The sequence below is a fragment of the Stenella coeruleoalba genome (assembly GCF_951394435.1).
Source record: "Stenella coeruleoalba genome assembly, chromosome: 5".
NCBI classification, from domain to species: domain Eukaryota; kingdom Metazoa; phylum Chordata; class Mammalia; order Artiodactyla; family Delphinidae; genus Stenella; species Stenella coeruleoalba.
Window position 1 is genome coordinate 144,186,072 of NC_137150.1, and position 27,521 is coordinate 144,213,592.

The window sequence follows — 27,521 nt, forward strand, 5'->3', positions numbered from 1 at the left end:
CACTCACCTTGACGCACACACTGACAGAAACTGTCTGATTCCCTTTGCTGCTGAGAGTGTTAAAGAGAGTGAGCGTCTGAATCCCACCAACATCACGGTACGTGTCATCCACTGAGCCATCATCTCCTGTGAACTTGACTTTTAACCAGTTCGCTAGAACTCTGTGAATAAAAGAAAGTAACACTTGAAGGAGAGTCTAATCCTAAATTTGAACTACAAAGAGAAATATTACACAGATGTAAATACACAAACACCAAATCTTACTATAAAGGTGATCTGAACTAATAAACAGGCTGTGATTTTTTAAATGGAGTTAGGAACTCTACTGGGTTATATATTTGAGAGGACACTCATTCTAATGTGATCTATGATTATTTATTTATTTATTTATTTATGGCTGTGTTGGGTCTTCGTTTCTGTGTGTGGCCTTTCGCTAGTTGTGGCAAGCGGGGGCCACTCTTCATCGCGGTGCGCGGGCCTCTCACTATCGCGGCCTCTGTTGTTGCAGAGCACAGGCTCCAGACGCGCAGGCTCAGTAATTATGGCTCACGGGCCCAGATGCTCTGCGGCATGTGGGATCTTCCCAGACCAGGGCTCGAACCCGTGTCCCCTGCATTGGCAGGCAGATTCTCAACCACTGCGCCACCAGGGAAGCCCCATGATTTATGATTTTGAAGCACTAAGAAAAGATTCTGAGCAACAGAAAAGGTCCTTAGAGTTTACCATACAACCTAGCAATTCCACTCCTAGGTATATAACCAAAAGAACTGCAAACACATGTCCACACAAACACTTACACGTCAATGTTCACAGAAGCGTTATCCTAATAATCAAAAAGTGGAAACACCACAAATGCCCATCAACTGATGAACAGAGAAATAAAATGTGATATATTCATGCAATCAAATATCATTCGGCCACAAAATTAAGGACTAATATATGCTACAACATGAATGAACCTAGAAAACATTATGCTAGTCATAGAAGACTACGTGTTTTCGGCTTCTATTTGTATGAAATGTCCAGAATAGGCAAATGAATAGAGACAGAAAACAGATTAGTAGTTGCCAGGGGCTGCAGGTAAGAAGGGATGGACTGATCATGGGCATGGATTTCTTTTTAGGTGAAAAAGTGTTCTGCAATTAGATAGTTGTGATGGTTATACAACTCTGTGAATATACTAGAACCAGTGAAATGTACACTTTAAATGGCAGAAATTTATGATATGTGAATTACATCTAAAAAAGAAAAGTAACATGTTCCATAGTTGCTTTAAAAGTATGTTATCTGGGGCTTCCCTGGTGGCGCAGTGGTTGAGAGTCCGCCTGTCGATGCAGGGGACGCGGGTTTGTGCCCCGGTCCGGGAAGATCCCACATGCCGCGGAGCGGCTGGGCCCGTGAGCCATGGCCGCTGAGCCTGCGCATCCGGAGCCTGTGCTCCGCAACGGGAGGGGCCACAACAGTGAGAGGCCCGCGTACCGCTGAAGTATGGTTTCTGGAAGCAACTTGGTTACAAGAAACAATGCCATGTCAACTTTTTCGATTTCTTTTTAAAAATGCCAGAAGTTTTTTACCTAAGGAAAAAATGGAACTATAGCAAACAAACTAAACTGTCTTCCCCGAGAGTCTAAAATGAAGCAGGCTCTCATCAACATACCTCAGCATAGCTTTAAGTCACAATCAAGTCTGAAATGTTTTTGGACAAAGACTGTTGCCAACGATACAAAATAAAAATGTGAATAATATAAAGCGTCAACTTCAAATAACAAACAAAACAGCCTGCAAAGCTGAGCATCAAAATGAAAGCAGGCGTCAGGGGCCCCAGGAGGAGAGGAGCACACTGGGCTGACACCCGGCCGCCCCCGTGTGCAACACTCAGCTGCCAGATGCTCTGGAGAAGTCACCCGCCTCCCGGCCGCTTGCTGGGCATCTAGCCCCACAGGGGGAGACCTGCCTGACCTGCCAGGACTCCCTGGGGACTGCTCTTCTCCATCAGGCAACACCAGCACCAGCTTCCAAAACACGCGCTCCTGCCGCCCCGGGAGGTGCTCAGCCACGAGAGATGGCAGGTCCAGGGGTGCCCATGCCGCGTCACTGGAAGGGACAGAGCACCACAGGTGAGCCACCACGCGAGCCCCCGGCAGCAGCAGCGTACACGGCGGGCGGGGGGTGACCAACCTCAGCAGCTGCTGGTAGAAGTGCTGAACCTTCATCTGGTGCGCCACCTTGTTTCTGAGACACCTTAACCTGCGAAGGAAGAACCACACAGAGCCTACGTGAGGCCCACTCAGCACCCACCGAGGAACCTGATAAGCACTTAGTGATGTTCTGAGCGCGAAGTAATTGGTTAGTGAGTGTCTCCCAGTGGGGAATACTTAGGAGACCAAGAAACCTTTGCCGATAGAGACACAGTTTAGTCAGAGGACTTGTTCATTCCATAAATATCAAGCAATTATCTACTGTGTTCCAGTCATGGCAGATCAGCAGTAAACAGACAAAAATCCTGCCCCGCTAGAACACACGCCTTGTAGGGAGAGAAGGGCCTCTGTTAGTGGGTGGCGTGACAAGCGCGGTGGGCAGGCTGTGGACTTACACAGGGTGGTCAGAGGTGATATGGGAGCAAAGACTGAAGGAAATAGCGGCGCCAGCATGTGAGTTCTGGGGGACAGGCCAGACCAAGTCAGGAGTGGGCCTGGCAGGTACACAGAATGAGCACAGGGAGAGCAGCGGGGGCAGCCAGAGCGCAGGGTGGGGGCCACTACGAAGGAACTCAGAGAGCAGCCCAGGGACGTCGACAGGGACGTGAGGCGACCTGACCCTGATGTGGTGGTGAGGACACCAGGGTGCAGGGGTCAAGGGCGGAAGCCAGCGGACGGGACAGGTGGCTACGTGAGAGGGGTTGGTGGTGGAGGTGGTGAGGGTAGAGCCGCAGGATGGTGGATCTGAGTCCAGGTGTGACCCAGCCCAGGGAGGACAGGCTGGCATGCTGTGAGCCAGAGGAGGCACCGAGTGCAGCAGGCCAGGCGAAGACTAGGTTCCGATGTTGAACTGGGGGCGTGGGGAAGAGGCCTCGGCTGGAGATGCACGAAGCGAGCTGTCAGTGTGTAGGATGGAGAAAGATTACCAGGGGAGGAGGCAGAGGGGAAGAAGAGGGGCCGGCGGCTGTGCTGGAGGGAGGGGGAGGGGACAGAGAGAGGGCCGTCCTGACACAGGTGACACAGCCAGGACTCCAGGAGGCAGCGGGCCAAGGCTGAAGGCCCCAACACGCACAGCACATCAGACACAGGCCAGCACCATCACCACCCTGCTTGCAGACGCAGGCACAGGACGTGGGGACGTGGGCAGCTACACAAAGTTTGTTAGAGGCGTGGAGCTGGTGATAGCCCAGGCGAGGACAAGATGTGCCTCGAGACCCCAGCAGGGTGGGCTGCCACTGCGCCTCTGTGTCGTCTTCCTAGGCCCCCACTGGGAGGCTCCTCTCCAGAGGCGACAGCGGCCTGGTCTGAAGAGAGAGGCCGAGCCCTGCATGGCCAGGATTGGGCAGCTGAAGCCAGGACCTGGGCAGGGAGCCGGGTACATGCGGGGTGGCCAGGAGGAGCGGCAGGGAGGGCCATGCGAGGGGACACAGGGAGGGGGCGTGTAAGAGAAGAGACCTGATGGCAGGAGGGGGAGTCGCTAAAATGCTGCCGCCGCAGACCCAGGGTAGCAGAGGGGTCGGGGTGGGGGTGGGGGTGAGGCCAACACGGACCTCTGGCTCCACCACTGAGAATGGACACGATGTGTCCTTAAGCTACGAAGGCAAGGAGGAAACAGGTAATTCCAGGGAAAATTCGATTGGCAGGACCAGGAGTGTTTTAAGGGGAAAAGGCAGGTGAAATCACAGCAGGTAGAGCAACTCTCACTCCGAAAACGCAATCCCGCGTCCGCCTTCACCTCCTCTGACTCCACCCACCTTCCCTGCAAACAGACGTGTTAATCCACACCCTCGATGAAGCCAGTTGGGGCAGGAGGCGCTTAGGAGGCCCTGGGCTGCTGACCTGGTGCAGGAGATGCCCACTCTCCCCGCGTGGCCCAGATCCAGGAGGCCCTTGGCCAGGTTCTCCTCTGCAATGGGGCACTCTGCGCTGGGCGCCAGTGCCCTCAGCCGGTCATTCATGTCCATACAGCAGGGCGCCGCAGGGAAGGCCCGCATCTGGCGCCTCAGTTTCTTCCGGGCTGCGACACCTTCCCTCCACCTAGAGGAGAGACCAAAGTATCATCACTGGGTGTTTTTGCCATGGGGACAAGGCAAAAACATCTCCAGCATTAACATGGGAAACATTTTCTGCCAGTATGTTTAGGTCTTTTTCAGCAACAGTTCTCAAACTGAGAAATGGATCAGAACTGAAACTCAAGGTATGGGGGACGCATGATAACGAATGAGTGGTGGGCAATGAAACTACTGAACTTAAGAGTGAATGCTGAGGGACTTCCCTGGTGGTGCAGTGGTAAGACTCTGTGCTCCCAATGCAGGGGGCTGGGTTCGATCCCTGGTCAGGGAACTAGATTCCACATGCATGCCGCGACTAAGAGTTTGCCCACGCCGCAACTAAGGAGCCAGTGAGCGGCAACTAAGGAGCCTGCGAGCCGCAACTAAGGAGCCCGCATGCCACAACTAAGACCTGGTGCAACCAAATAAATTAATTAATTAAAAAAAAAAGAGCGAACAATCTCTGGAGGCCAACTTGCCAATCTGGACACAAACACAGATCCATACACCCTTTGACCCAGCAGACACCACCGACAGGATTTTCTCTCCAGACATGTGTGCACCTGTGTGAAACGTCTGCACAAGGATGCCACTGCAGCAGTCTTTGTCACAGCTAGAGAGAGAAAGCCACGTGAAAGTCTACCAGTGGGACCAGGCAGGTCATCTACCATGTGCTCTGGCAACGCCACCTCAGTGCACTGACAGCAACGGGGAGAGGCCGCCGCGCTGCTGCAGTCAGGTCTCCGCCCTATGTCACAGAGAGTCAAGAAAAGTTTGGCACAGAGTAGGGAACGTGCGCCCACCTCTGCCAACCACCACACAAAGGTCAGAGGTCCTCGTGGGATGGAGACTCATTTCTCACTGAATCCTTTTATACGGCTGCAACTGTCAAGTACACTATTACTTTCTTTAAATGTTATTATGAAATGAATCATTATATAACATACGTAACACATGTACACCCATTTTAAAGACTAATGATAAATCAAACACCCACATCCTTCCATGCAGTGGAGAATGGGTGGCCAAGACCAGCAGCTGATCCCCACGGGCCCTGCTCAGTCACACACCCTCTCATTCCCAAAGGTAACCACTATGCTGGGTCTATGTTTGTTATTTTCCTTCTTTAGGGTTGTACTACTATATATAAATCCAAAACAATCCATTTAGTTTGAATACAGTTTGTATGTTGCACACATTTCCCTAAGAATTGCTTTCTTTCACTATAAATTATGTTTCAGAAATTCATCCATGTGGGCGCATACAGCTATCATTTGGCTTGTTCATGGCCCTCTCCCTGTGTCTAGCACATTGGGTAAACAGCAGAAGGCTACCTATAAATATCTGTTGAAATATAGAGCGGTCCCCCCACCCCAATCTAATTCTTTACTTAGTTTATACCCTTTAGGAAGGAACATGTTACATGTGCATATCATCAGCTGTTTCTGAAAGTATAATCTTTGTCAAAGACTCTCCCTGTATGCATTGATTTTATCTGTAAGGACACGGGACTCACCGCTGGAGATACTTGCAGAAGCACTGAAGTTCCTGGAGGGTCTCTTTTGCAGTCTGGAAAATTTCCTCCCCAAGAAACAAGTCCACCAGGTGTGCACAGACGTCCTCACAGCAACGGGCCATGCGGAGCCTCTGCTCTGTCTCCACTGCACTCCTAGGGAAAAGGGCAATCAGCATGAGACACTGCACCCAAGGCCCCACCCTGAGGGCCTGCCTTAATTTAAAAGCATGAGTCCACGTCCTTGATACTGAAATGTAATGATATCTTTGCTGCAAGGAAAGCTTGAAGATTTCACTTTATATAATGCACAGACATCTGGAAATTTAGAGAAAAAAGAACTAAAGTGGTACAGGGTACAAGATTATAGATCCAACAGGGCCCTTATAAATAGTCAGGAGATAACCCTGTATCTTATAGTTAGAAATTTAATTTTTAAATGACCATTGAGACAACTGAAATATCTTCTCATCAACAACATCTGATGTTTGCAATTAGAAATGTCTCAAGTATATGATAGCTGGCTACAGAGGCTGACAGCCTAAGGTCATGTGACAGTGGCCCTCAGATAAACCAGAATCTGAAAGAGATTTTTTATAACAAAATCCTATCAACCAAGGGATCACAGAGGCCTTTATCAAATATATTTAGCCATTAAGTCAAAGAAGCCCAGACAGGCAAGACCCATTTCCGATAGCTGTCCTCTGTGGTGATGGAGACAGCCCTGGGCCAAGCTGTAGTCCAAGTCTTCTGGAACTGCAGAGAACAGCAGTTTCCCTGCACATCAATGAGTCCTAGGTTTTACATATCTCTTTTTTTTTTTTTTTTTTTTTTTGCGGTACGCGGGCCTCTCACTGTTGTGGCCTCTCCCGTTGCGGAGCACAGGCTCCGGACACGCAGGCCCAGCGGCCATGGCTCACGGGCCCAGCAGCTCCACGGCATGTGGGATCCTCCCAGACCGGGGCACGAACCCGGACTCTCAACCACTGCGCCACCAGGGAAGCCCTACATATCTCTTAATACCCCTTCCTGGGATTAAGAACAGACAAATACCCATCATTTGTGAGGTCTCTTGCTTAGAGTAAACAGTGAAATAGACTCCCAATTAATAGAAATGGAAAGAAATATTAATTAAACAATACACTCTGCCTCCTGGCTCTATTCCCCATCTGCACCAGAGGCTGCAGACCTATCTCAGGGGAACTTAAACGCAAGGACAGATTTCCCAGCACAACTGAACCTCTTTCTTCCCTGAAGCTTGGCACTGAAATTAATAAAGTTCTTAAGTGAAATAGCTCAAAGGAATCTTTTAACATAGGAAACAAAGGAAAGGATCTTCTACTTGAGAAAAACTAACGGTGAGTAACCTGGTGTGGAGAAGACCACCAGCGAATTCTTTTGCTTAAAGACACATCCCCACGCCCAGGGCAGGGTCAACAAGGAGGATGAGAGTGAAAGTAAGGGCCTCCCTGGAAGCAACGCACACAAGAACAGGGACAGCCTGTCAGTACCTGGCTAACCAGAAGATATGCTCCTTGTCAAAATGAAAGCCAGCCAGCATGAGCTGGACCAGCCTGGCCACGGGGCCTCTAACCCTCCTCCCAGCCGCCCACCCGCCTCACGCTGCAGGCGCCAGCGCTTCACTTACTTCAACTCCTGGGAGCAGGTTTCCCTCACACGTTCTGTCACCACGAGCTCTGTCAGCTCTGCAGCTAGGTCCTGGCTCAGCTGCGTTAACACCAGTTCTCTCTCTTGTTTCAACCTGAGGGAAAAGGAGCACAAGAAGTAACAGGCGTCACACTCTGTGACCTTGAGAGCGGGGATCTGAGTTGTGCTGCCTGACCCCTCCGGTTCCACCAGACAGGCCACACAGCCATGCCCACTCCAGTTCCCTGACCATCACCCACACGCCCTCTGGCTGGGGAGGGGCTGCTGCTTACAAGGTGGGACCTGCCCGCTCCCTGGGCCATAGCATACGAAGGCGCAGGGCGAGCCGTGGATCTGATACGAGTGCAGTGGGCAAAAGCGAGAGCATCGTAGGCCAGGGCAGGTTCTCCCCTTGTCCACACACTCCACCCCCACGGGCACTGCAAGGATGAGACACCCTCACCTCTCTTCTTCAGCCCGCCGCCTCTCTTCCTCTTTCCGCTCCCTTTCCTTAGTCACTTCTTCACTTGCAATGTGCCTCAAAATGCCCATGGTTGCAGCTGTTAACAGCTCCTCCATAGCAGCATTGGAAACACTAGACAGAGCAAAGTGGACATTGCTCTAAATAAATAATAAAAGCCACACAAACCGTATTACTAGACTTCTAATACTAGCAAGGGAAAAAATACCTATTTGCCTTCCAGCATAAAAACGAAACCCATGGTTAGGAACACACACTCCATCAAAACTGACTCAGGAAAAAAAGAAAATCTAAATAAACCTATAACTAGTTAAGAGATTGACTCAGTATTTTAAAACATCTTCCAGCAAAGAAAAATCCAGGATGAGAGGGCTTCACTGGCAAATTCTACCAAACACTTAAAGAAGAACCAACACCAACTCTTCTCAAACTCTTCGAGAAAACCGAGGCACAAGGAACACTTCCTAACACCTCTACGAGGCCAGCATTCCCCCGACCTGATACCAAAGCCAGACAAAAACACCAAAAGAAAACTAGTGACCAATATCCCTTGTGGACATTGAGGTAAAAATCCTTAACAAAATACTAGCAAACCAAAATTAAGCAATATACTGAAAGGATTATACACGACCAAGTGTATAATCTCACACTACCAAGAGAGATTTATTCCTGGAATGCAACAAATGAAAATCAGTGTAATACAACCACATTAATAAACTGAAGGGGAAAAAACCCACAAAATCATCTCAATTAATGCAGAGAGAGCATCTGACAAATTCAATACCATTTCATGATAAAAACACTCAATAAATTAGGAAGAGAAGGGAACTTTCTCAAAATGATAAAGACCATATATGAAACACCCACAGCTAACATCATATTCAGTCGTGAAAGATAGAAAGCTTTTCCTCTAAGATCAGTAACAAGACAAGAGTGCCCTATCTGCCATTTCTATTCAACACCGTATTGAAAGTTATAGCCAGAGCAATTAGACAAGAAAAATAAAAACATCCAAACTGGAAAGGAAGAAGAAAACTACGTGTATTCACAGATGACAGGATCCTGTATGTAGAAAATCCTAAGGGATCCACTCAAAAGCTATTACAATAAAAAAAAGTTCAACAAGGTTGGAATATAAGGATCAACACCCCAAAATCAATGGCATTTCTATACACGAGCAATGAACGTTCTGAAAGTGGAATTGAGGAAACAATTCCATCTACAATAGCGACAAAAAGAATAATATAATTAGGAACAAATTTAACCAAAGAAACAAAAGACTTGTACAATAAAAATTATAAAATGTTGCTGAAAGAAATTAAGGAAGACATAAACAAATGGAAAGACATCCAAGTTCATGGACTGGAAGACTTCATATTGTTAAGATGCCAGTACTACCCAAAGCAATCTACAGATTCATTGGAATCACCATCAAAATCCCAACATAACTTTTGCAGAAGTAGAAAAACCCATCCAAAAATTCTTATGAAATTTAAAGGGTCTCCAAATAGGGAAACAGTCTTCAAAGAGAAAGTTGAAACAAAGCTGAAGGACTCGCACTTTGAGATTTCAAAACTTACAACTTACTACCAAGTTATAGTAATCAAATCAAAACAATATGGTACTACCATAAAAACAGACATATAGGGCTTCCCTGGTGGCGCAGTGGTTGAGAGTCCACCTGCCGATGCAGGGGACACGGGTTCGTGCCCTGGTCTGGGAAGATCCCCCATGCCGCAGAGCGGCTGGGCCCGTGAGCCATGGCCGCTGAGCCTGCACGTCCGGAGCCTGTGCTCCGCAACGGGAGAGGCCACAGCAGTGAGAGGCCCACGTACCCCCAAAAACAAACAAACCAAAAAACACAGACATATATACCAATGGAATATAGCGCCCAGAAAGAAACCCTCACATATATGGTCAACTGATTTTGAACAGGGCGGCAAGACCACATGAAGGGAAAAGGACAGCCTTTTCAACACTGGTGCTGCGAAAACTGGATACCCAAGAACAATGTTGGATCCTTATCTTACACAATATATAAAAACAAAATCAAAATGGATCAAAAACCTAAATTTAAGAGCTGAAATTATAAAATGCTTAGAAGAAAACACAGGGGAAAATCTTCACATTATTGGATTTGACAGTGATTTCTTGAATATGATACCAAAAGCACAAGCAACAAAAATAGATAAATTGGACTATATAAAAATTTTAAATTTTTGTGCATCAAAGGACACTATCAAAACAGTGAAAAGACAATCCACAGATTGGGAAAAAAATACTTGCAAATCAAATATTGAAAAAGGATTAGTATCCAGAATATGAAAGAACTCCTACAACTCAACAACAAAAAAATTCAAGAATGGGCAAAGGGCAAATGAAGCAACTGACAAAGGATTGATCTCCAAAATTTATAAGCAGCTCACGCAGCTCAATAACAAAAAAACAAACAACCCAATCCAAAAATGGGCAGAAGACCTAAATAGACATTTCTCCAAAGAAGATATACAGAGTGCCAACAAACACATGAAAGGATGCTCAACATCACTAATCATTAGAGAAATGCAAATCAAAACTACAATGAGATTATCATCTCACACCAGTCAGAATGGCCATCATCAAAAACTCTAGAAACAATAAGTGCTGGAGAGGGTGTGGAGAAAAGGGAACGCTCTTGCACTGCTGGTGGGAATGTGAATTGATACAGCCACTGTGGAGAACAGTATGGAGGTTCCTTAAAAAACTAAAAATAGAACTACCATACGACCCAGCAATCCCACTACTGGGCACATACCCTGAGAAAACCATAATTCAAAAAGAGTCATGTACCAAAGTGTTCACTGCAGCTCTATTTACAATAGCCCGGAGATGGAAACAACCTAAGTGCCCATCATCGGATGAATGGATAAAGAAGATGTGGCACAGATATACAATGGAATATTACTCAGCCATAAAAAGAAATGAAATTGAGCTATTTATAATGAGGTGGATAGACCTAGAGTCTGTCATATACAGTGAAGTAAGTCAGAAAGAGAAAGACAAATACCGTATGCTAACACATATATATGGTATTTAAGAAAAAAAAATGTCATGAAGAACCTAGGGGTAAGACAGGAATAAAGACACAGACCTACTAGAGAATGGAGTGGAGGATATGGGGAGGGGGAAGGGTAAGCTGTGACAAAGCGAGAGAGAGGAGTGGACATATATACACTACCAAATGTAAGGTAGATAGCTAGTGGGAAGCAGCCGCATAGCACAGGGAGATCAGCTCGGTGCTTTGTGACCGCCTGGAGGGGTGGGACAGGGAGGGTGGGAGGGAGGGAGACGCAAGAGGGAAGAGATATGGGAACATATGTATATGTATAACTGATTCACTTTCTTATAAAGCAGAAACTAACACACCATTGTAAAGCAATTATACTCCAATAAAGATGTAAAAAAAAAAAAAAAGAATGGGAAAAGGACTTACATAGACATTTCTGTAAAGAAGATACACAAGTGACCAATAATTACATGAAAAGATGCTCAACATCATTAGTCATTAGAGAAATGCAAATCAAAACCACAGTGAGTTACCACTTCACACATTATAATGGTTATTATTTAAAAAAAAAAAAAGAAGGACAGCAAGTGTTGGCGAGAATGTAGAGCAACTGGACCCCTTGTGCACTGCTGGTGGGGATGCAAAAATGGTGCTGCTGTTGTGGAGAACAGCTTGCTGATTTCTCAAAAACGTAAAAATATATCATATGATCTAGTAATTCCACACCTAAACATATACCCGTAAGAACTGAAAGGGACTCAAACAGTTATTTGTCCCCAGTGTTCACAGCAGCATCATTCACAATAGCCAAAAGGTGGAAACACCTTATTAAGCACGGGTGAATAAATAAAATGTGGCATATATACATGTGTATGTGTGTGCATATATTTAATGGAGTATTGTTCAGAAATAGATCTGGAAGTAGACAACGGTGATGAATACACGACATTGTAAATATACTTAATGCCATTGAATTGTGAGCTTAAAAATGGTTAAAATGGTAAATTTTGTTATATTTTACCACAATAAAAAAAACAAACCCATGGAAATCTTACTTTTAGCTCCATCAAACAGAAAGTATGTATCTAATTCTAGTATATAAAAAACTGAACAAACCTATGAACAAGACTGACCCTTTTGTGTAAACTACATTTATACAAGGAAATATCTGGTTGGCCAAAATGTGCCTTCGGTTTTTAAGTATTGATAATACCATTTCGTATAATTGTGTCACTTTATATGTACTAGAATTTTTACAAGTTTGAAATCCTTAAGAAAGTCTGACTTACTAAACTTGGCAGATTTTAATTAACTATTAACTCCAAAAGTTGCTTAAGTGTCTAGAAAGATTTTGATTATTAAATTTATCAAGACTAGATGCTGGGCTTCCCTGGTGGCGCAGTGATTGAGAGTCCGCCTGCTGATGCAGGGGACACAGGTTTGTGCCCCGGACCGGGAAGATCCCACATGCCGCGGAGCGGCTGGGCCCGTGAGCCATGGCCGCTGAGCCTGTGCGTCTGGAGCCTGTGCTCCGCAACGGAAGAGGCCACAACGGTGAGAGGCCCGCGTACCGCAAAAAAAAAAAAAAAAAAAAAAGACTAGTTGCTTAAAGTGTTCCACAAAATCAGCTTTATAAAATTTGTAAGTGTAGTTTGAAATGTCTAAGGAAATTTCATCATGGTGTTAAATGCAAATGGTATAAAATGTTTAAGGGAATTTAATCTGTCAAATTTATAAACTGTGACTTAATCCAAGATCAAGTAAAGTGAGTGTTTTTATTTTTTAACAGAGAATGAACTAATTATTACTAGATTTTTTTTATTACTAGATTTTTGATCACATTTAAAGTTGAAAGAAAAACAGGTTTCTAATTTACAACTTTAATAAACCTAATGCTACTCAAAAGTCATACACACATAGAAACTACCTGCAAACGACAAACGCAGGTCAGGAGCGTGAGGGACTATACCCACCAGCGAGCAGGACCGACACTGAAGCCTGTGCAAAGGGGTGGCTGTGATCTCTTGTCGAAGACTGAGAGCAGCTTTCTGAGAGGAAGCGTCTGGCGGGAGCACATACGGCCTCAGAGCACGAGAGGCACCGCACTTACCCCAGGGCTGTGGCTGCGAAGGCTGCCCCGGCGGCGCCAACTTCCTCGCAGTCCCTCTGAAGAACCTCCCGGATGAGCTCATCCACCACCTGCGCCAGGTCCTAAGGAGAGGGCAGACGGGGCCACGATCACTGGCTGGGGACGCCGCCCTGATCCAGCCCCAGCGCACCACCAAGCCATCGCCTCCACAGCCTAAGGTACCGAAGGTCTTCCCGGAACCACAGAGACATCATGGACCGTCCGCCCAGCTCAGAAATCCCTCCAAGACCTCATCACCGGAAGCTGTTTGGAGGCGTCTAATGACCCTTACACGGGGCTCAGCTGTGCGCTCCTGGAAAGGGTTCCTGCTAATAACCAGAGAGGAGCCTTCTGGACGTGCCAGGACAAGCCTGCTGCCTGCTCAACGATGGCCATTCAGACGGCCACAGTGCCGCACCCCAACGTCACACGTGTCCGGCTTCTGTGGCCCTGCCTCATTCCCCACCTCAGGCCTCCTTGATCCCCCAGTGGGGTGGTGCCCAGTGCCTGCCCAAGCAACAGGGTGGCGAGATCAAGTCACACGACCTGTGTGGTGGGTAGGCCCTGCTCAGCCCCGGGGCCCCCTGTCAGAGGCACGCTGACCCCAGGGACACCCCAGGGACACAGACAGTGGTCAGACTGGACAGCAGAGGCAGCTGGATGTTTGCCCACGACGGGCCCTCAGAGCCCTGACAGGAAGGTTCCTTACCTCGTCCGAGTACACAGGCGCAGACTTTGGGGGAAGGAGCTCCAGCTGCACGGGGGGCTGCACGGGGGGCTGGAAGAGGCTGGGTGCCATGCTCAAGGGCAGTGCCGGGAGTTGTGGAGGAGAAGCTGGCACAGGGGTGGGCAGGGGCTGCAGGAGGAGAGCCGGGAGGGTCTCGTCCCCCTCCGTACTGCACTCCTCTCCTCTCCCTACACCTGGAAGGAACAGGCAAACGTGGGCACCGAGGACAAGCCCTGGCCACCCACAGTGACCCTAAGGACTGGCCACCCTCCCCAAGCTGACCGCCACAGGGCCCCTCCTGGGCCACGAGCCGGGGGGCCGTGTGCGCTTCACCCGTGGGAACAAAGCACTGTGGCGCCAGGGAGCCGTTCAGGCAGCACCGAGCTGATGTCGCCGGGCCCCAGGATGAGGCCTCCTAGAGGGGAGCGCAGCTGGTGCCCTCCTGAGAGCGCAGCCTCACTCACCCGCCACGTCCAAGCCGGGTCTCTGAGTGCCCGTGGGCAACTCCGCAGCCAGGCTGTCCCCGACGTACTTGTTCTGGGAGTTGAAGCTGCACACGGGGGTGTGACGGGGAACAGGGGGTAATGGCCCTCCATTCACGATCTCCCCAACGGACACCGTCAGCTTCCTGGTAATAAACACCGACTTCCTGGCCTTGGATAAACCCTCTGGTTCCAGGAACGAGGACCGGTTCAGCTCGACACAGCTACCCAGATCACAGAGAACCCATGGAGAGGCGTTACACAGGCGAGAGGCCACCCTTCACCTCCTCAGTGCCCTGCAGTCACTGCGTCGCCAGACGGCCATGTGGAACTGAGGGGAAGCATCAAAGGCCGCGCCCAAGGCCCAGCCCACGGCATCCACCACTGCCAGCGTTTCCTTCTGACTCGGGAGCCACCTGGCCTCACTGTTAGCAGCCCTGGGTGCAGCAACGCTCCCCTACACGCTCCCGGCTCATCCCGTGAGGGCAGGTCTGCAGGCAGCAGACGGGGCCAGGGCTGAGGAGTCAGAGGAGGATGGGTTCAGGGAAACCCCGGATCCGGACACGACAGGCTACAGATTATGGAGCCATTTTCTGGGAGAGGGTCCACAAGTCCTACCACGTTCTCAAAACTCTGACTGCAGCAGAGGAGAGGCCCTGGCCTGGCCAGAGAGGCCATCCTCAGGGACAGAACAAGGAAGGCCCCAACCTCGACCATCAGCTTCTTGAGTAACTTGGGAAAAGTCAGGAAGAGTCTGAACCCTAACCTGCTGAGGAACAGCGTGTGGCCTGGGGACATCCCCCGCGGTCCTGAGCCTCGCCTGCTCCCCTGCAGCCCAGGCAGCGGAACGTGCCTTCGCCAGGGCCTGGCGCGCAGCTGGCACTTCCCAGCCTCCCCAGGGTTAACAGGGAGAGAAGGAGAGCGGCCCGGCGGTTCGGGCCTCGGTGCTTACCCGTCGGAGACAGTGAGGCCGTGGCAGCTGAGGAAGCCTGTGGCGTCCTCTCCGTCTCTGAAGAGCAGCATGCGCACCACGCCGTCCAGGGGAAAGGTGGTGGAGCGCTGAGTGCTCGCGGTGTACGCCACGTTGAGCGCTCGGAGCGCGTCCTTGCGGATCTGAGAGAAGCCAAGTCACTGAGTCGCAGAGGGTCAGGCGCTCCGTGACCGCAGACGGCTCAGTCCCTCTGGAAAGCACCCCGGGTCCCAAGCTTAGCGCTCATCGGGCCGTCTGCTCAGCAGAATGCCCAGAAATGATGCAAAGCAAACAGTTTCACATACGGAAAAGGCTGGGCCACGAAGGCTTTACTTATAAGAAAAACTAGAAAACCAACCACCCACCAGCAGGGCAGGGAGAGTACACTGTGCATCCGCCACTCAACAGAAAGCCGTACAGCTGCTGAAAATTACTGCAGAGATGATGGAATGCCATGGAAAGCGTGTGACATGAAACTGAGTAAAAGTCAGAGAGAAAGCTGCTTCACAGCATCACACTGAGCATTTTAAACACGGGGACAGAGGGAACCATGAAGGCACAGACAGGTCAGCTTGATCCCAGGACCCCGGCGGCCCTGCCTCTCCTCTTCAGTGGGCTTCAACCAACTCAACCCAGACCTACAGTGTTACTTCAAGGCTGGCATGCACGTCCATGCTGAGCGTCCAGCAGCGGGCAGACAAGACCCCTGTCCTCGCGTAGCTGACGTGGCAGGAGACACCAACACTGAACAAAACGAACGTACAAAATGCACAATGCGTTTAACGGCGACAGTGCAACAGAAAGAAGAGCTGTGGAGGAGGGCAGGGCGCGCTCTGCCTAGAAGGGGAGCCCAGCCCGGCCCTGGTGGAGGGGAGCTCTGCGCGCTCGGATAACTGCCAGCGCAAAGGCCCTGAGGCAGGCGCGTGCTGGGGGCTGGGGGGCTGGGGGTGGAGCCAGGGAAGACAGGAGAGGAGATGAGGTCCAGGAGACAATAGGCCACTGTGGGCCACTGTTAGTGAAACGCTTTGTCTTTCCAAAGGAAAACACTTAGATTTCTGTTGAGTTTAAAATTATTAAAATGGGTACAAATGGTCGACTATCACTGGTATTTATCAACTGCACAGAGTTCCCCAAGCAGCATGTCGTTAGAAATCTTTTCATTTGTTCCAGAGTTTCAGTTCTCTTGGAAACTGTTGAATCTGACAATGAGCAAACTTGCAGAAGACTTTGCCTGGGATGTGATGGTGGGTTTAGTCACTGTTTACCGGAGGACTTGTGACCAAAGAAGAAAAATGACCTGGAGTCACAAAACCAGCCAGGCAGGTTCCCGAGATCTCCCAGGCAACCTCCTCCCCACCCGGCGGCTGCCAGGGGCTCCCAGCAATGACTCCAGGCGGCACTCTCCCGGCATTCCCCCCCACCACCCCGCCCACCCGCAGCTACGGGACAGCACAGGGGCTGCTGTGTGAGGTGGGCGTGCAGGCTGCTCTATTATCGTCCCCGAGTGCTTCAGAAGGCGAAGACCTGACTCTGGAAATCTGAGACCAGGAGTTCCCACTCTATGCAAATCCTGAGGTAAGAGACTGGTCTTGCCCCGTCTTTGTAACCCCAGTGCAACAAAGAGCAGGCACTTTAGATATTTACCGAAATGAATTTAGCAACATCAAGCTCACTCCAAAAATGAAGACTGATAACACTAATAAGTTCTAGGTCAGGGGTTTGTGCATGCAGTTTGCTTTTTGGCTTGTTTCCATGGAAGATGATAGTTCTGAACGCAAGTTATCATTCTGAAGAGATTTCTCTCATCTGAACCAGAAGAAGAGTATTTCCCACTGCACAGCCTTTCCATCGGTGATCAACTGTGCCAACCCCATAAACAGGTAACAGCAGTATCCCCTCAGGGGCTGCTGCACGAGACTTAGCCCAGGACCCGCTGAGATGCTCCTGTCATAAAGAAGCTCTCAAATGTCACAAGTAGCAACCAGCTTTCTGTCAATTCTGCAAGTACAGTGTCAGTACTCACCTGATTAAAGTAACAATGCAGAAGACAAGCATTGAGATAAGAAGCTGACTGGACCAGTTTGAAAAATCGCACAAAATTGTTACTGTTCAACGCAGCAAAAGCCTGAACAGCGAATTTCACCTCAGAGGAGTTTCTAACGGCAGGATGGAACTGCTGCACTTCTCTGTTAATTAAAGGAGACGAAAGGGGTTAGAATTTGACCTTTAATTAGACAAAATTTCCATGAAAATAGATCTGACAATAAAACAGATTTCAACTATACTGAAAAAGAAGGTCTTGATATGGTCACATGTGCCAATATGTTCATGGTTTACCAATGTCAAAGCCACCACTCAGGCTGGATTGGTAACAAAGATTTTCTTTAAAAAGATGATGAGGGACTTCCCTGGTGGCGCAGTGCCAAGAATCCACCTGCCAACGCAGGGGACACGGGTTCAAGCCCTGGTCCAGGAAGATCCCACATGCCGCGGAGCAACTAAGCCCATGCGCTACAACTATTGAGCCTGTGCTCTAGAGCCCGTGAGCCACAACTACTGAAGCCCGCGCGCCCCAACTACTGAAGCCCGCGCACCTAGAGCCCGTGCTCCACAACAAGAGGAGCCACCGCAGTGAGAAGCCTGCGCACCGCAACGGAGAGTAGCCCCCACTCGCCGCAACTAGAGAAAGCCCGCGCGCAGCAACAAAGACCCAACGCAGCCAAAAATAAATTAATTAATTAATTTTAAAAAGATGATGAATAGTAAAGTAAACAAATTGAAGCAATAATTTAAGAATTGATTATCAAAGAGTTACTTTAATGCCAACTGACTGCCAGCTGTGTGTTTGAAGATGACGCCTAAGAAAGTTTAACTTTGTTTTGTTTATAAATAAACGGATTTGGGGACTTCCCTGATGGTCCAGTGGTTAGGAGTCCGCGCTCTCTCTGCTGAGGGCCCAGGTTCCATCCCTGGTTGGGGAACTAAGATCCCACAAGCTGTGCAGTGTGGCCGAAAAAAAACAATTATTAATTATTCAAGAATTACTCAAGGTAGGGGACAAATGCCTATCATATACGAAAAGACTACACAGCCATTTTCCCTAGTTTATCTCCAAGGCTTAATTTAAAATCAGTCACACACATACACATTCTGCAAGCTGACAGAGTTTCAGCATAAAGAAGGGAAACTGGGGACCCAGTTCACCAGTGACAGGAACGGAAGGCTAGTGGACTCTAACATATTTCTCATATAAATGTCTCCAGATAGATCAGGCCAAGGTTTAAGATTCATTCTTAATATCCCACCCTTAGCATTTGTTTCACACGACTTTTTCCTCTCCTGTGACTTAGACCTTTTTTTTTTCTTTTTTTTGCGGTACGCGGGCCTCTCACTGTCGTGGCCTCTCCCGTTGCGGAGCACAGGCTCCGGACGCGCAGGCTCAGCGGCCATGGCTCACGGGCCCAGCCGCTCCGCGGCATGTGGGATCTTCCCAGACCAGGGCACGAACCTGCGTCCCCTGCATCGGCAGGCGGACTCTCAACCACTGCGCCACCAGGGAAGCCCTGTGACTTAGACGTTTGACGAGGTCTGTGTGCACACGTACACGAGGCAACACGCTGGCAGCTCTGATAGGGGACCCTGAGCTTTCCTGTCCTAGTTCACTCGCCTTTTCTGCTCATACAGCAGATTCCTTCCTCGTGCTCTCCCACTGACAAGGAGAACCTGTCCTCAAAAAGGACCTGGGGCCCACTCTGGATGCACTGGTGCCAGCAGGCATCCCCAGCCTTCTGCTCCCAGTGGCTCAGCTCCAGGGACTGCACAGCCGAGCCCAGCTTTCTCACTAACGTCCCAGCGTTCGACACCAGAGAAAACTCAGTGCTCCCAGCACCACTAATCCTAAGTGCTCTCTTCCTGGTTAAGCTCTGCCTTTCCCTATGGCTTAGGCTGGCTTCTGAACTGGGAAGTTCACCTTAGGATGTCCCCCTTGTTGAGATTGAGCAGAACGTTGTAGCCCTGGAACTCCGCTTCACTGGCACAGAACACGCCCTTGTTTCTCAGGTCTTGGTACATCTCCTTCAGACTCTGAAGGCACTTGGTCATGTTCTCATTGTTGATCTTGGCATCAAAGGAGGACATGGGCTCCTCACACATGAAGTGAGCACAGTGGATGTGAAACCGGGTGCACTTCTCAATCAGAGACACCGTCACTGGGTCACACAGGTGCTGCTGAGTGATGTCCTGGACACGGGTGAGGCGCAAGATTACACGTGCACACGCGCTGTATGCACACACGCACACACCTTACATACACGTTTCTCGTATACACATAGATCTCATTAACATATTCCCATACATAAGAATCAACTATTAGAAAAAGCATGCTTATTACCTGAATTTCTCAGATTTCAATTTGAAACAAAGCCCATGAAGTACATTTTAACAGGACTTTGTAATGATTTTAAGTAACAGTATTTTTTGTCACGGATGAAATGTAACTGAGTAAAATGACAAGAACTCTCACTTTCACTCTGGACTTCACAAGTGGCTGATACCTTCCGTATGCCCCGCGTGCGGTTCCACACGAAGTCGTACCAGTCCCGCAGGCTGCCCTCCTTCTGGTCCATGATCTGGGTCACCAGGTAGTCCATGGTCCTGCTAAGCACCGCCGAGGGACGCAGCTCATGCGGCAGGGGCTCCTCCTGGTCTGCTGAGGAGCGGCTGTACTCCTTCACGGCTGCCGCGTGGTCCACCTGAGGGCAGGGAATAGAGACGAGCAGCTGGGTGGCAGGTGCTAGGCCGGCCTCCCAGCTGCTGTGCCCGAAAACGGGGAAAATCACACACACACGCTTAAATAAGGTCAATACTACAGAATACAATTTTAAAACGTAAAATTTCTCTTTGAAGGTAACAATTAAAATTCAACGACAAAATAGAGAAACTTGTTTTTGGCAAACATGACAAGAAGTGAAGATAAGAGGCTATCACATCAACACACAGAGGAATTTTAGTGAAGACACACCTGCTTGGCTCCAAGCACAGAGGTGTGACAGGTAAAGGACGTTAAAGATTCTAAAAGATCTCAGCCACGCTCAAGCACCAGATTAAGTCTACACGGACCAGAAATGGAGCCGGCAGTGCGGAGGGCGAGGTGAGGCAGGGGAGCAGCAGGGCCTGGGGAAGGCCCTCGAGAGTCTGGAGCTGCATCTTCCACCTGCAAGAAGAGGCTGAAGAGGTGCGGCTGAGGGTGGAGCAGAGACGCCCAGAAGCCCATGCCCTGGGCACCGGCTGTGAGCTGTCATCACCGTCTCCTGGGGCAGGAGCGCTGGGCCTTTGCCTTGACAGCTGCTGCCTAGCTGGGGACCCTGAGTCAGGCGGAGGCAGCTGTGTGAAACCACCGGCCAGGAAAGGAGCAGAAGCCCGCAAGCAAAATTAACAGCAAAAGAATCTAAAATGGTGCAGATTTCTGGGGAAACAATTGGGAACGTGCACTGACACATATTCAGGAACCTTAAGAAAGGTCACACATCTGATACAGCACTTCATGCGCAGGATCCATCAGAAGGAAGGAAGCTGAATACCTTAGAGGCATTACACGCAGTATGCCCAACAGAATTCTTAATAACGCGGAAAAATCAGAAACAGCCTAATGATTGCAAAATGGGGAGTTTGGACAGAGCTACATAATCAAATAATATGCCTACATTCAAAGTTTTGAATGCTTACTAAGACTTTACCATAACAAAAGAAAATGCTCCTATAAAATGTTAAGTGAAAAAGATTCATACAAAATCATACCTAGAGCATCATCTCAAAAGCACAAAATATAAGCATAAAAAAGGACAGGAATAAAACTGTGAAAAGAAAAAATGGGAAAATTTTTTTTTAATTTATGAAACAAATCTGTGTCTATTTGTTTAGGGAACCATATGGTCCAGTCACCTTATGCAAGACTGCTTCCTACACACCTCACAATGCAGACAATGGAACACGACTGTTCATAGCACATCCCCACTGCCCTCTAGAAAAGTAAACACCAGACCAAATTTGGACAGAAAGGACCAGTGCAGCCTTCCCTCCCCTGCACACGCCCCTCCACCCCAGTGATTAGTACGGCCAGCAGCCTGGCGAGCACCCTGGGGGCGTGGCGCTCTACCTGGTCAGTGCCTGGGACCACTTCAAACACACTAAGCTGGCTCCGGGTCTCCCGCATGTATCGCTCCTTCTCGGGACACATATCCGGGCACGTCCCAACAAAAGTCCTCGCTTTGTCCAAGTCGGTCCTTTTCACCCGAGCTGAAGGCACCAAGTAAAAAGTAAGAATGCACCATACAGTTACTAGAAAGTCAGAGAAGTGCACTTTCATAATGATAAAAGGAGAAATAAAAATAAACATCAAACCACAAAGGAAAAGAAAGAAATTTTAAAAACACTGGGCCTTAGAGAAAGGAAAGCACAGCCTACCACACCAGGTGACAGGCCATCAAGGCCCATGAAGACCCTCCAGGGTTTCTCCCCTCTCCAGATGGGTCTCCAACAATCACAGACCTTCAGGGCACTCTGGGGGGCGGGGGGGGGGGGGGGTGGGCACACACGTGGGTGTTTATGGCTCTTATAATGACCTCAATGACACACAATCATGCTACAGTATTTTTGTTAAAAGGATCAATTTGTTAAATGAAAATATTCAAAATTTGCCAGTATTCTAAAACTCTCAGTATTTCATCATGTTTTTAGTATAACAGGAATCACATAATGGAAGTTAGCTGGGTCCTGACCTAAATAAACCACTATGATGACCCACAGAATTAAATAGTTAACAAAAGTATCTTTTAAATGAAATGGAATGCAACAACCTAAAATTTAAAACATTCACATCTTATTTTTATTATATTTATTTATTTATTTTGCTGTACGCGGGCCTCTCACTGTCGTGGCCTCTCCCGTTGCAGAGCACAGGCTCCGGATGCGCAGGCTCAGCGGCCACGGCTCACGGGCCCAGCCGCTCCGCGGCATGTGGGATCTTCCCGGACCAGGGCACGAACCCGTGTCCCCTGCATCGGCAGGCGGACTCTCAACCACTGCGCCACCAGGGAAGCCCTCTTATTTTTATTTTTAAAAAGTCCAATATCTAGTAATAATTTTTTTTTTTTGCAATACAAAAATCACATGTTAATGACATAATGTATGATGGCAGGTTTTATTACTGTGTTAAGGAGACACTGTGATTATTCCATTACAGCTTCTCCAGAGAGGAAAATCCTACAGGTTAAACTTACTTTTGAAAAATGTTTGCAAAGAAGGGTACATGCGCTGTTTTATTTTGGGTCACTGCACATATTGCTTAGTGTTAATAGGACACTTGCTTTTTGAGTAGGTTTTAAATACATTTGCGTGGTTCAACGTTCCAAAGGTGCAACGATGTCCAAGATGGGACGCCCCCCTGCCTTGCTCCCATCCTGACCATCAGCGTGAGCGATCCTTTCTCACCTCCATGACTTTCACACACACATAGGCAAGTATGCTTACGTATATACGGACACACACACACTTCCCCCTTTTCTGTACACAACTGGTAGACATTTCCCACGCCTTGCTTTTTCCACTTCACAATAAATACTGATCATTTTTCCATAAAGAAACCCCAGTCTTCTTTCAGGCTATTTAGAATCCCACTGTATGGACAGTTTCCAATCTCTGTCATCACAACCTTGTGAGTGAATCGTACACACGTGGTGGGGTAGTTTGTGGGACGCACTCCTGGAAGTGGAATTCTGGGTCAAAGGCGTGAGTGTCCCCAAGCCTGAAGACACTGCCAACTTGTCTCCCCGGGAGCAGCCTGCCCAAGGATGCAGCGCTGGGGCCTGATGGGGAGATGCCGCCCTAGCGGGTGTGGTTTGCATCTCTCAATCACTCGATGCTGTGTGACGGGCCAAGGGCATCTGCATCTTCCCATTTCTATTTTCCATGTTTAAGAGCCAACTCTTTCTTTTTTTCGGCCACACCAAGCAGCTTGCGGGATCTTAGTTCCCCGACCAGGGACTGAACCCAGGCCCTCAGCAGTGAAAGCAGCGAGTCCTAACCACTGGACCACCAGGGAAGTCCCAAGAGCTCTTGACACTTCCTTTTCTGAACCTCTCAGACCTTACTCGTCTTTCTACTGGATTTGGTCTTTTTCATACTGACTCTACAGGACTTTCTGTACCTGGGAAATCAGCCCTTTGTCTGTGATGAGCTACAGATTTTCCCCCTGGATTGACATCTTTTATTTGTGTAGTTTTATTTGTGGTGATTTCTGTTAAATAGGAAGTTTTTATTTTTTTAATGTGTGCTTTCTCAATAGCTAAAAACTGCCCTTTTAAATTATTTAATCTAGCGTGGATCAACGGTTTGTTGCCTTTCTTCCGAAAACAAAATTACATTACAAACACATCTGCACTATCTCCACGTCTACATTCACGGCCTCAGGAGACTAGAAAGCAACAGAGATCATACGTGCAGACTCAACGGCAGTGGAGCCCACAGACGGAAGTCACCCCTTCCCTCGTGGCTCCCGAGAAGACCGCCTCAGCCGAGTCGCAGCCCGTACCTTGCCGCATGACTCTGTCCCTCTGGTCAAGCAGGCGGTACTTCTCCTCGGATGTCTCAGCCACAGTACCTATCAGGGCACTGAGAGACGACACACACAGCCCAAGACCCTCGGAGCCCTCGGAGCCCTCGTCAGACGGGTCTCCCTCAAACTGAGGGGGCTTCAGAAGACTCGGCTTCTTCACTGGAGAGCTACAAGGAAGATGACATGCTAAGAGCTGTGTGTCCATCAGGCATTCGGGTCATTTCCACATCCGAACACTTCCCTTATCCTCCAAGATACCCTGCGCTCCTCTACAGCTGGGAAGGCCAGCGCTGAAGAGAGGCCGCCTTGACGACACTGGCGATGACGTGAAGGCATTACCCATACTGCGCATAATTCGTGTTCTTCAACAGTGAGATGCGCCCATTTAAACAGTTGAAATGAATTATCTGTCGACTTCTATCTCAAAGAAATGAAACTAACAGTGGAATAAAAGAACGTTTTAACGCCATGAGAAAATACCATGCCTACACATTTTCATACACAGCTCCCCTTCAGTAGAAGGATGTACCAAAAAGAACCGGGCATTCTCTGTCAGCTTCCCCATGTTCTAGCTGGCTTTCAACATTCCATGAACTTGAATGTCAAAGAAGATGTAAGGAAAGGAGAAAACAAAAGCAAATCCGCAACTAAACTGGTGACTGCAAAACGTGAGGAAAACTATGCATTGACCAAAATATGTGAAGGATTGAACAGAAGCAGGCCTGATGTGAAAGGAAGGTGAGGTCACACGGGAGTCTGAGGCCAGGAGCCAAGGGGAGGGAGAGGGGGAGGGAGGGAGGGAGGAGCCTTCGGGAACAGAGATTCCACACACACCGGGAGGTCTCTGAAGTGCACACCGAGCGCCAGACCTGGCCTGAGAGCTGCACACGGCTGCACAGTTACAACAATTGCTAGAAGCGATTATTAGGAACACGTGGTTTACAGCCAATTAGACGTTTTAAGGGGAAAAGTGATTACCTATACACGTACACGTCAGACGGGCTGACGACAGCAACTGCCTGGGCTGTGGGACTGAGGGAGGTGAGGCGCCCGGGCCTTTTCAGGGCCGCCGCCCTCTTCCCCTTCTGCAGGCCATCTTCCCACCCTTCAGCCCCTCCTTAGGTGTCAGCACATCACCCGCTTCCCTTTCACGTTGTCATGATGGCTATGAAATCCCTCCTGTTTAGTGACAGTAGAAGTCACAGAACCCACTTGCCCTGTAAAACAGGCATTCGGAAGGACCAGCCGCACCTTTTATTCAGGCTGCCGGCTGCAGCCCTGGCCACGGGCTTGCCAAGAGGGGAGTGCTGAAAGGGTGTGTCCTCGGTGCCCGGGCCAGCTTCACCGTCACCTGGCTGCTTCTCCTTGAGGGAAAAGGGTTTCTTGTTGGGACCTGAGGACACAAGAGTCAGAACAGAGTTTATGATATCACAAGTCACTCGACACTGGACTTTACTTTTTCTTGAAAAAGTAATATTGTAATTGTGACAGGATGTTACAAAGGATCCCAAGGAAATATTACAAGGCAGCCCCACCCCACCCCCACCCCACTCAAAGCTCGAAGGCCTTGCACACAAAGCAGCAGAGACTGTGCAAAGATCAACTGAAAACTCACTTGTTTTTTTCTTGTGCCAGAAGATGGCCATATCCTTATGCAAACCTTTCCCCTTCTTCCTAGCCAGGGCTGCAGATGCCTGGAAAACAGTCCACAACACGAAGGACGAGGACATCAGGAGGCCAAAGGAAATGAAGCTCTCAAATGCAATTAGCAGAATTCTGTGCAGCGGAGCTACGCCTCTTCCAGCCACATGTTCTGACCACACCATCTGCCTTCAGCCCCCGCAGCCACAGCCCTCACCTGCCTTGCCTGTCTCACAAGCATGTATTTGCCCTTCTCCTTTTCGAAATTAATCACTTTACCATGATAGAACCCATAAACTTGGCCTTACTGGCATTTGGTGAGATGAGTCTCACCAGCTGACTTACTATACGGGAACAGAAAGACTGCCAAGTCACTTAAACCCAAAAGGAAGCTGCAGAATGACACCCACGGGGTGCAATTAATCATAAAATATACATACACAAAACCAACTATATGTTAGTATACCTATAGATGTACCTATGAAAATGTTTAGGAAAACACTCACCACGCTAGATTACTGGTGCTTGCTCTAACGGGAGAGATGGGGGTGATGAAGGACCCCAACTTTCCATTATCAATGAACTGCTTACAATGACAATGTATTTATATATTTTATTTTTTACGTATTTTTTTAGGGTTCAGCTGGAAGAAAAAGCACATTGCAATAGCTAGAAAATAACTTTAAAAAAATGAGGATTGCTGTACGACCCAGCAATTCCACTCCTAAGTATATACCCAACAGAATTGAAAGCAGGGTCTTGAAGAGATATTTGCACACCATATTCATGGAGGCATTATTCGCAATACACAAAAGATGGAAACAACCCACGTCCGTGGACAGATGAATAGATAAACAAAATGTGGTAACACCCATACAGTGGAATAAAAGAATGAAATACAACCACATGAATGGACCTTGAAGACATTATGCTAAGTGAAATAAGCCAGACACAAAAGGACAAATATTGCATGATTCCACTTATCTGAAGTATCTAGAACAGGCAAATTCATAGAGCTAGAAAGTAGATGAGAGGTCACCAGGGGCTGGGAGAAGGAAGGAATGGGGAGTTACTGCTTAATGGTTACAGAGTTTCTGTTTCAGAGGATGAAAAAGTTCTGGAACTAGACAATGTAATGGCTGTATAACATTGTGAACGTAATTAATGCTGCTAAATTGAAAAAAAAAACCAACAGAAGGGAATAAATGGCAACCCCCTAAAACTGCACACTTTTTTGGCACAGAACTTCCACTCTCAGGAATTTAAACGAAGGATATATTCAGAAACATATGCACAAAAATGTCCACAAACAGAAAGTTAGCCAAGTAGGTAAACAGGATGGAATGCCATGTAGCACGTAACAACCCCATTCTCATCTACACTGTCCATGGATTTCAGAAGCTACTAAAGGTTGCCACGTGAAGAGCTTACCAAACGGTGTATGTGGTTGTGACCCCGTGTGCGTAAAAACAACGTGACTATATATTTACAAAGACGTCTACCATGATCTTCATAGTTGATATCTTAGAGGACAGAACTATGGGTGATTTTGTGCCCCCTGCCACAGGACTTTCTGGGTTTTCTCCCTATGTTGACAGGTAATACTTCTGTCATTTAAAAAAGTATGAAAACATGCTTTGTAAATTTTTATAGAACATAATTTTTCCCCACAAGAATATTCAGAAAAAATAACAAGATATATAAAGCTGCATAGCGTGAGCAGCTCATGTAAGTGTGCGCCCTACAACCAATGTGTTATGCGCGTATGTGCGCATACACAAATTTAAAGTCAAGGTATATAAGCGATTAACAGCAGTTCTCCCTGGAGGATGGGATTACAAGAAGATTTTACCTTTTCTGCATTGCTCTGAACATTTACAGTGATCATGTACTATAACCACATAAAACAAAATCAAAAACACAACAAGAAAACTCAAGCCTGAAAAAGTGCTATGTGGTTACAGGGACACTCCCACGTGACCTCGCGGGAATCATTCGCCCAGCATTTCTGAACACCGCACTCAGT

At 48.3% G+C, this 27,521-nt stretch overlaps 1 protein-coding gene across 2 annotated transcripts in view; it reads right to left on the bottom strand.

Annotated features, from left to right (window-relative positions):
- MCM3AP (minichromosome maintenance complex component 3 associated protein) overlaps window positions 1-27,521 on the bottom strand; it is a 46,331-nt gene that overhangs the window by 15,859 nt on the left and 2,951 nt on the right. Inside the window, exons 4-21 of one of the 2 annotated variants that reach the window (XM_079921920.1) lie at window positions 25,470-25,548; window positions 25,106-25,247; window positions 23,831-24,021; window positions 21,398-21,537; window positions 19,797-19,994; window positions 19,214-19,482; window positions 17,267-17,429; window positions 15,226-15,386; window positions 14,256-14,497; window positions 13,774-13,985; window positions 13,047-13,147; window positions 7,873-8,004; window positions 7,411-7,524; window positions 5,766-5,918; window positions 4,038-4,235; window positions 2,179-2,247; window positions 1,960-2,094; window positions 8-161 (exon numbers count right to left, since the gene is read on the bottom strand). In XM_079921920.1, coding sequence (XP_079778046.1) covers window positions 8-161; window positions 1,960-2,094; window positions 2,179-2,247; window positions 4,038-4,235; window positions 5,766-5,918; window positions 7,411-7,524; window positions 7,873-8,004; window positions 13,047-13,147; window positions 13,774-13,985; window positions 14,256-14,497; window positions 15,226-15,386; window positions 17,267-17,429; window positions 19,214-19,482; window positions 19,797-19,994; window positions 21,398-21,537; window positions 23,831-24,021; window positions 25,106-25,247; window positions 25,470-25,548 — 2,853 coding nt within the window. The remainder of the gene's footprint in view (window positions 1-7; window positions 162-1,959; window positions 2,095-2,178; window positions 2,248-4,037; window positions 4,236-5,765; window positions 5,919-7,410; window positions 7,525-7,872; window positions 8,005-13,046; window positions 13,148-13,773; window positions 13,986-14,255; window positions 14,498-15,225; window positions 15,387-17,266; window positions 17,430-19,213; window positions 19,483-19,796; window positions 19,995-21,397; window positions 21,538-23,830; window positions 24,022-25,105; window positions 25,248-25,469; window positions 25,549-27,521) is intronic. The other variant, XM_079921921.1, reaches the window with a different exon arrangement.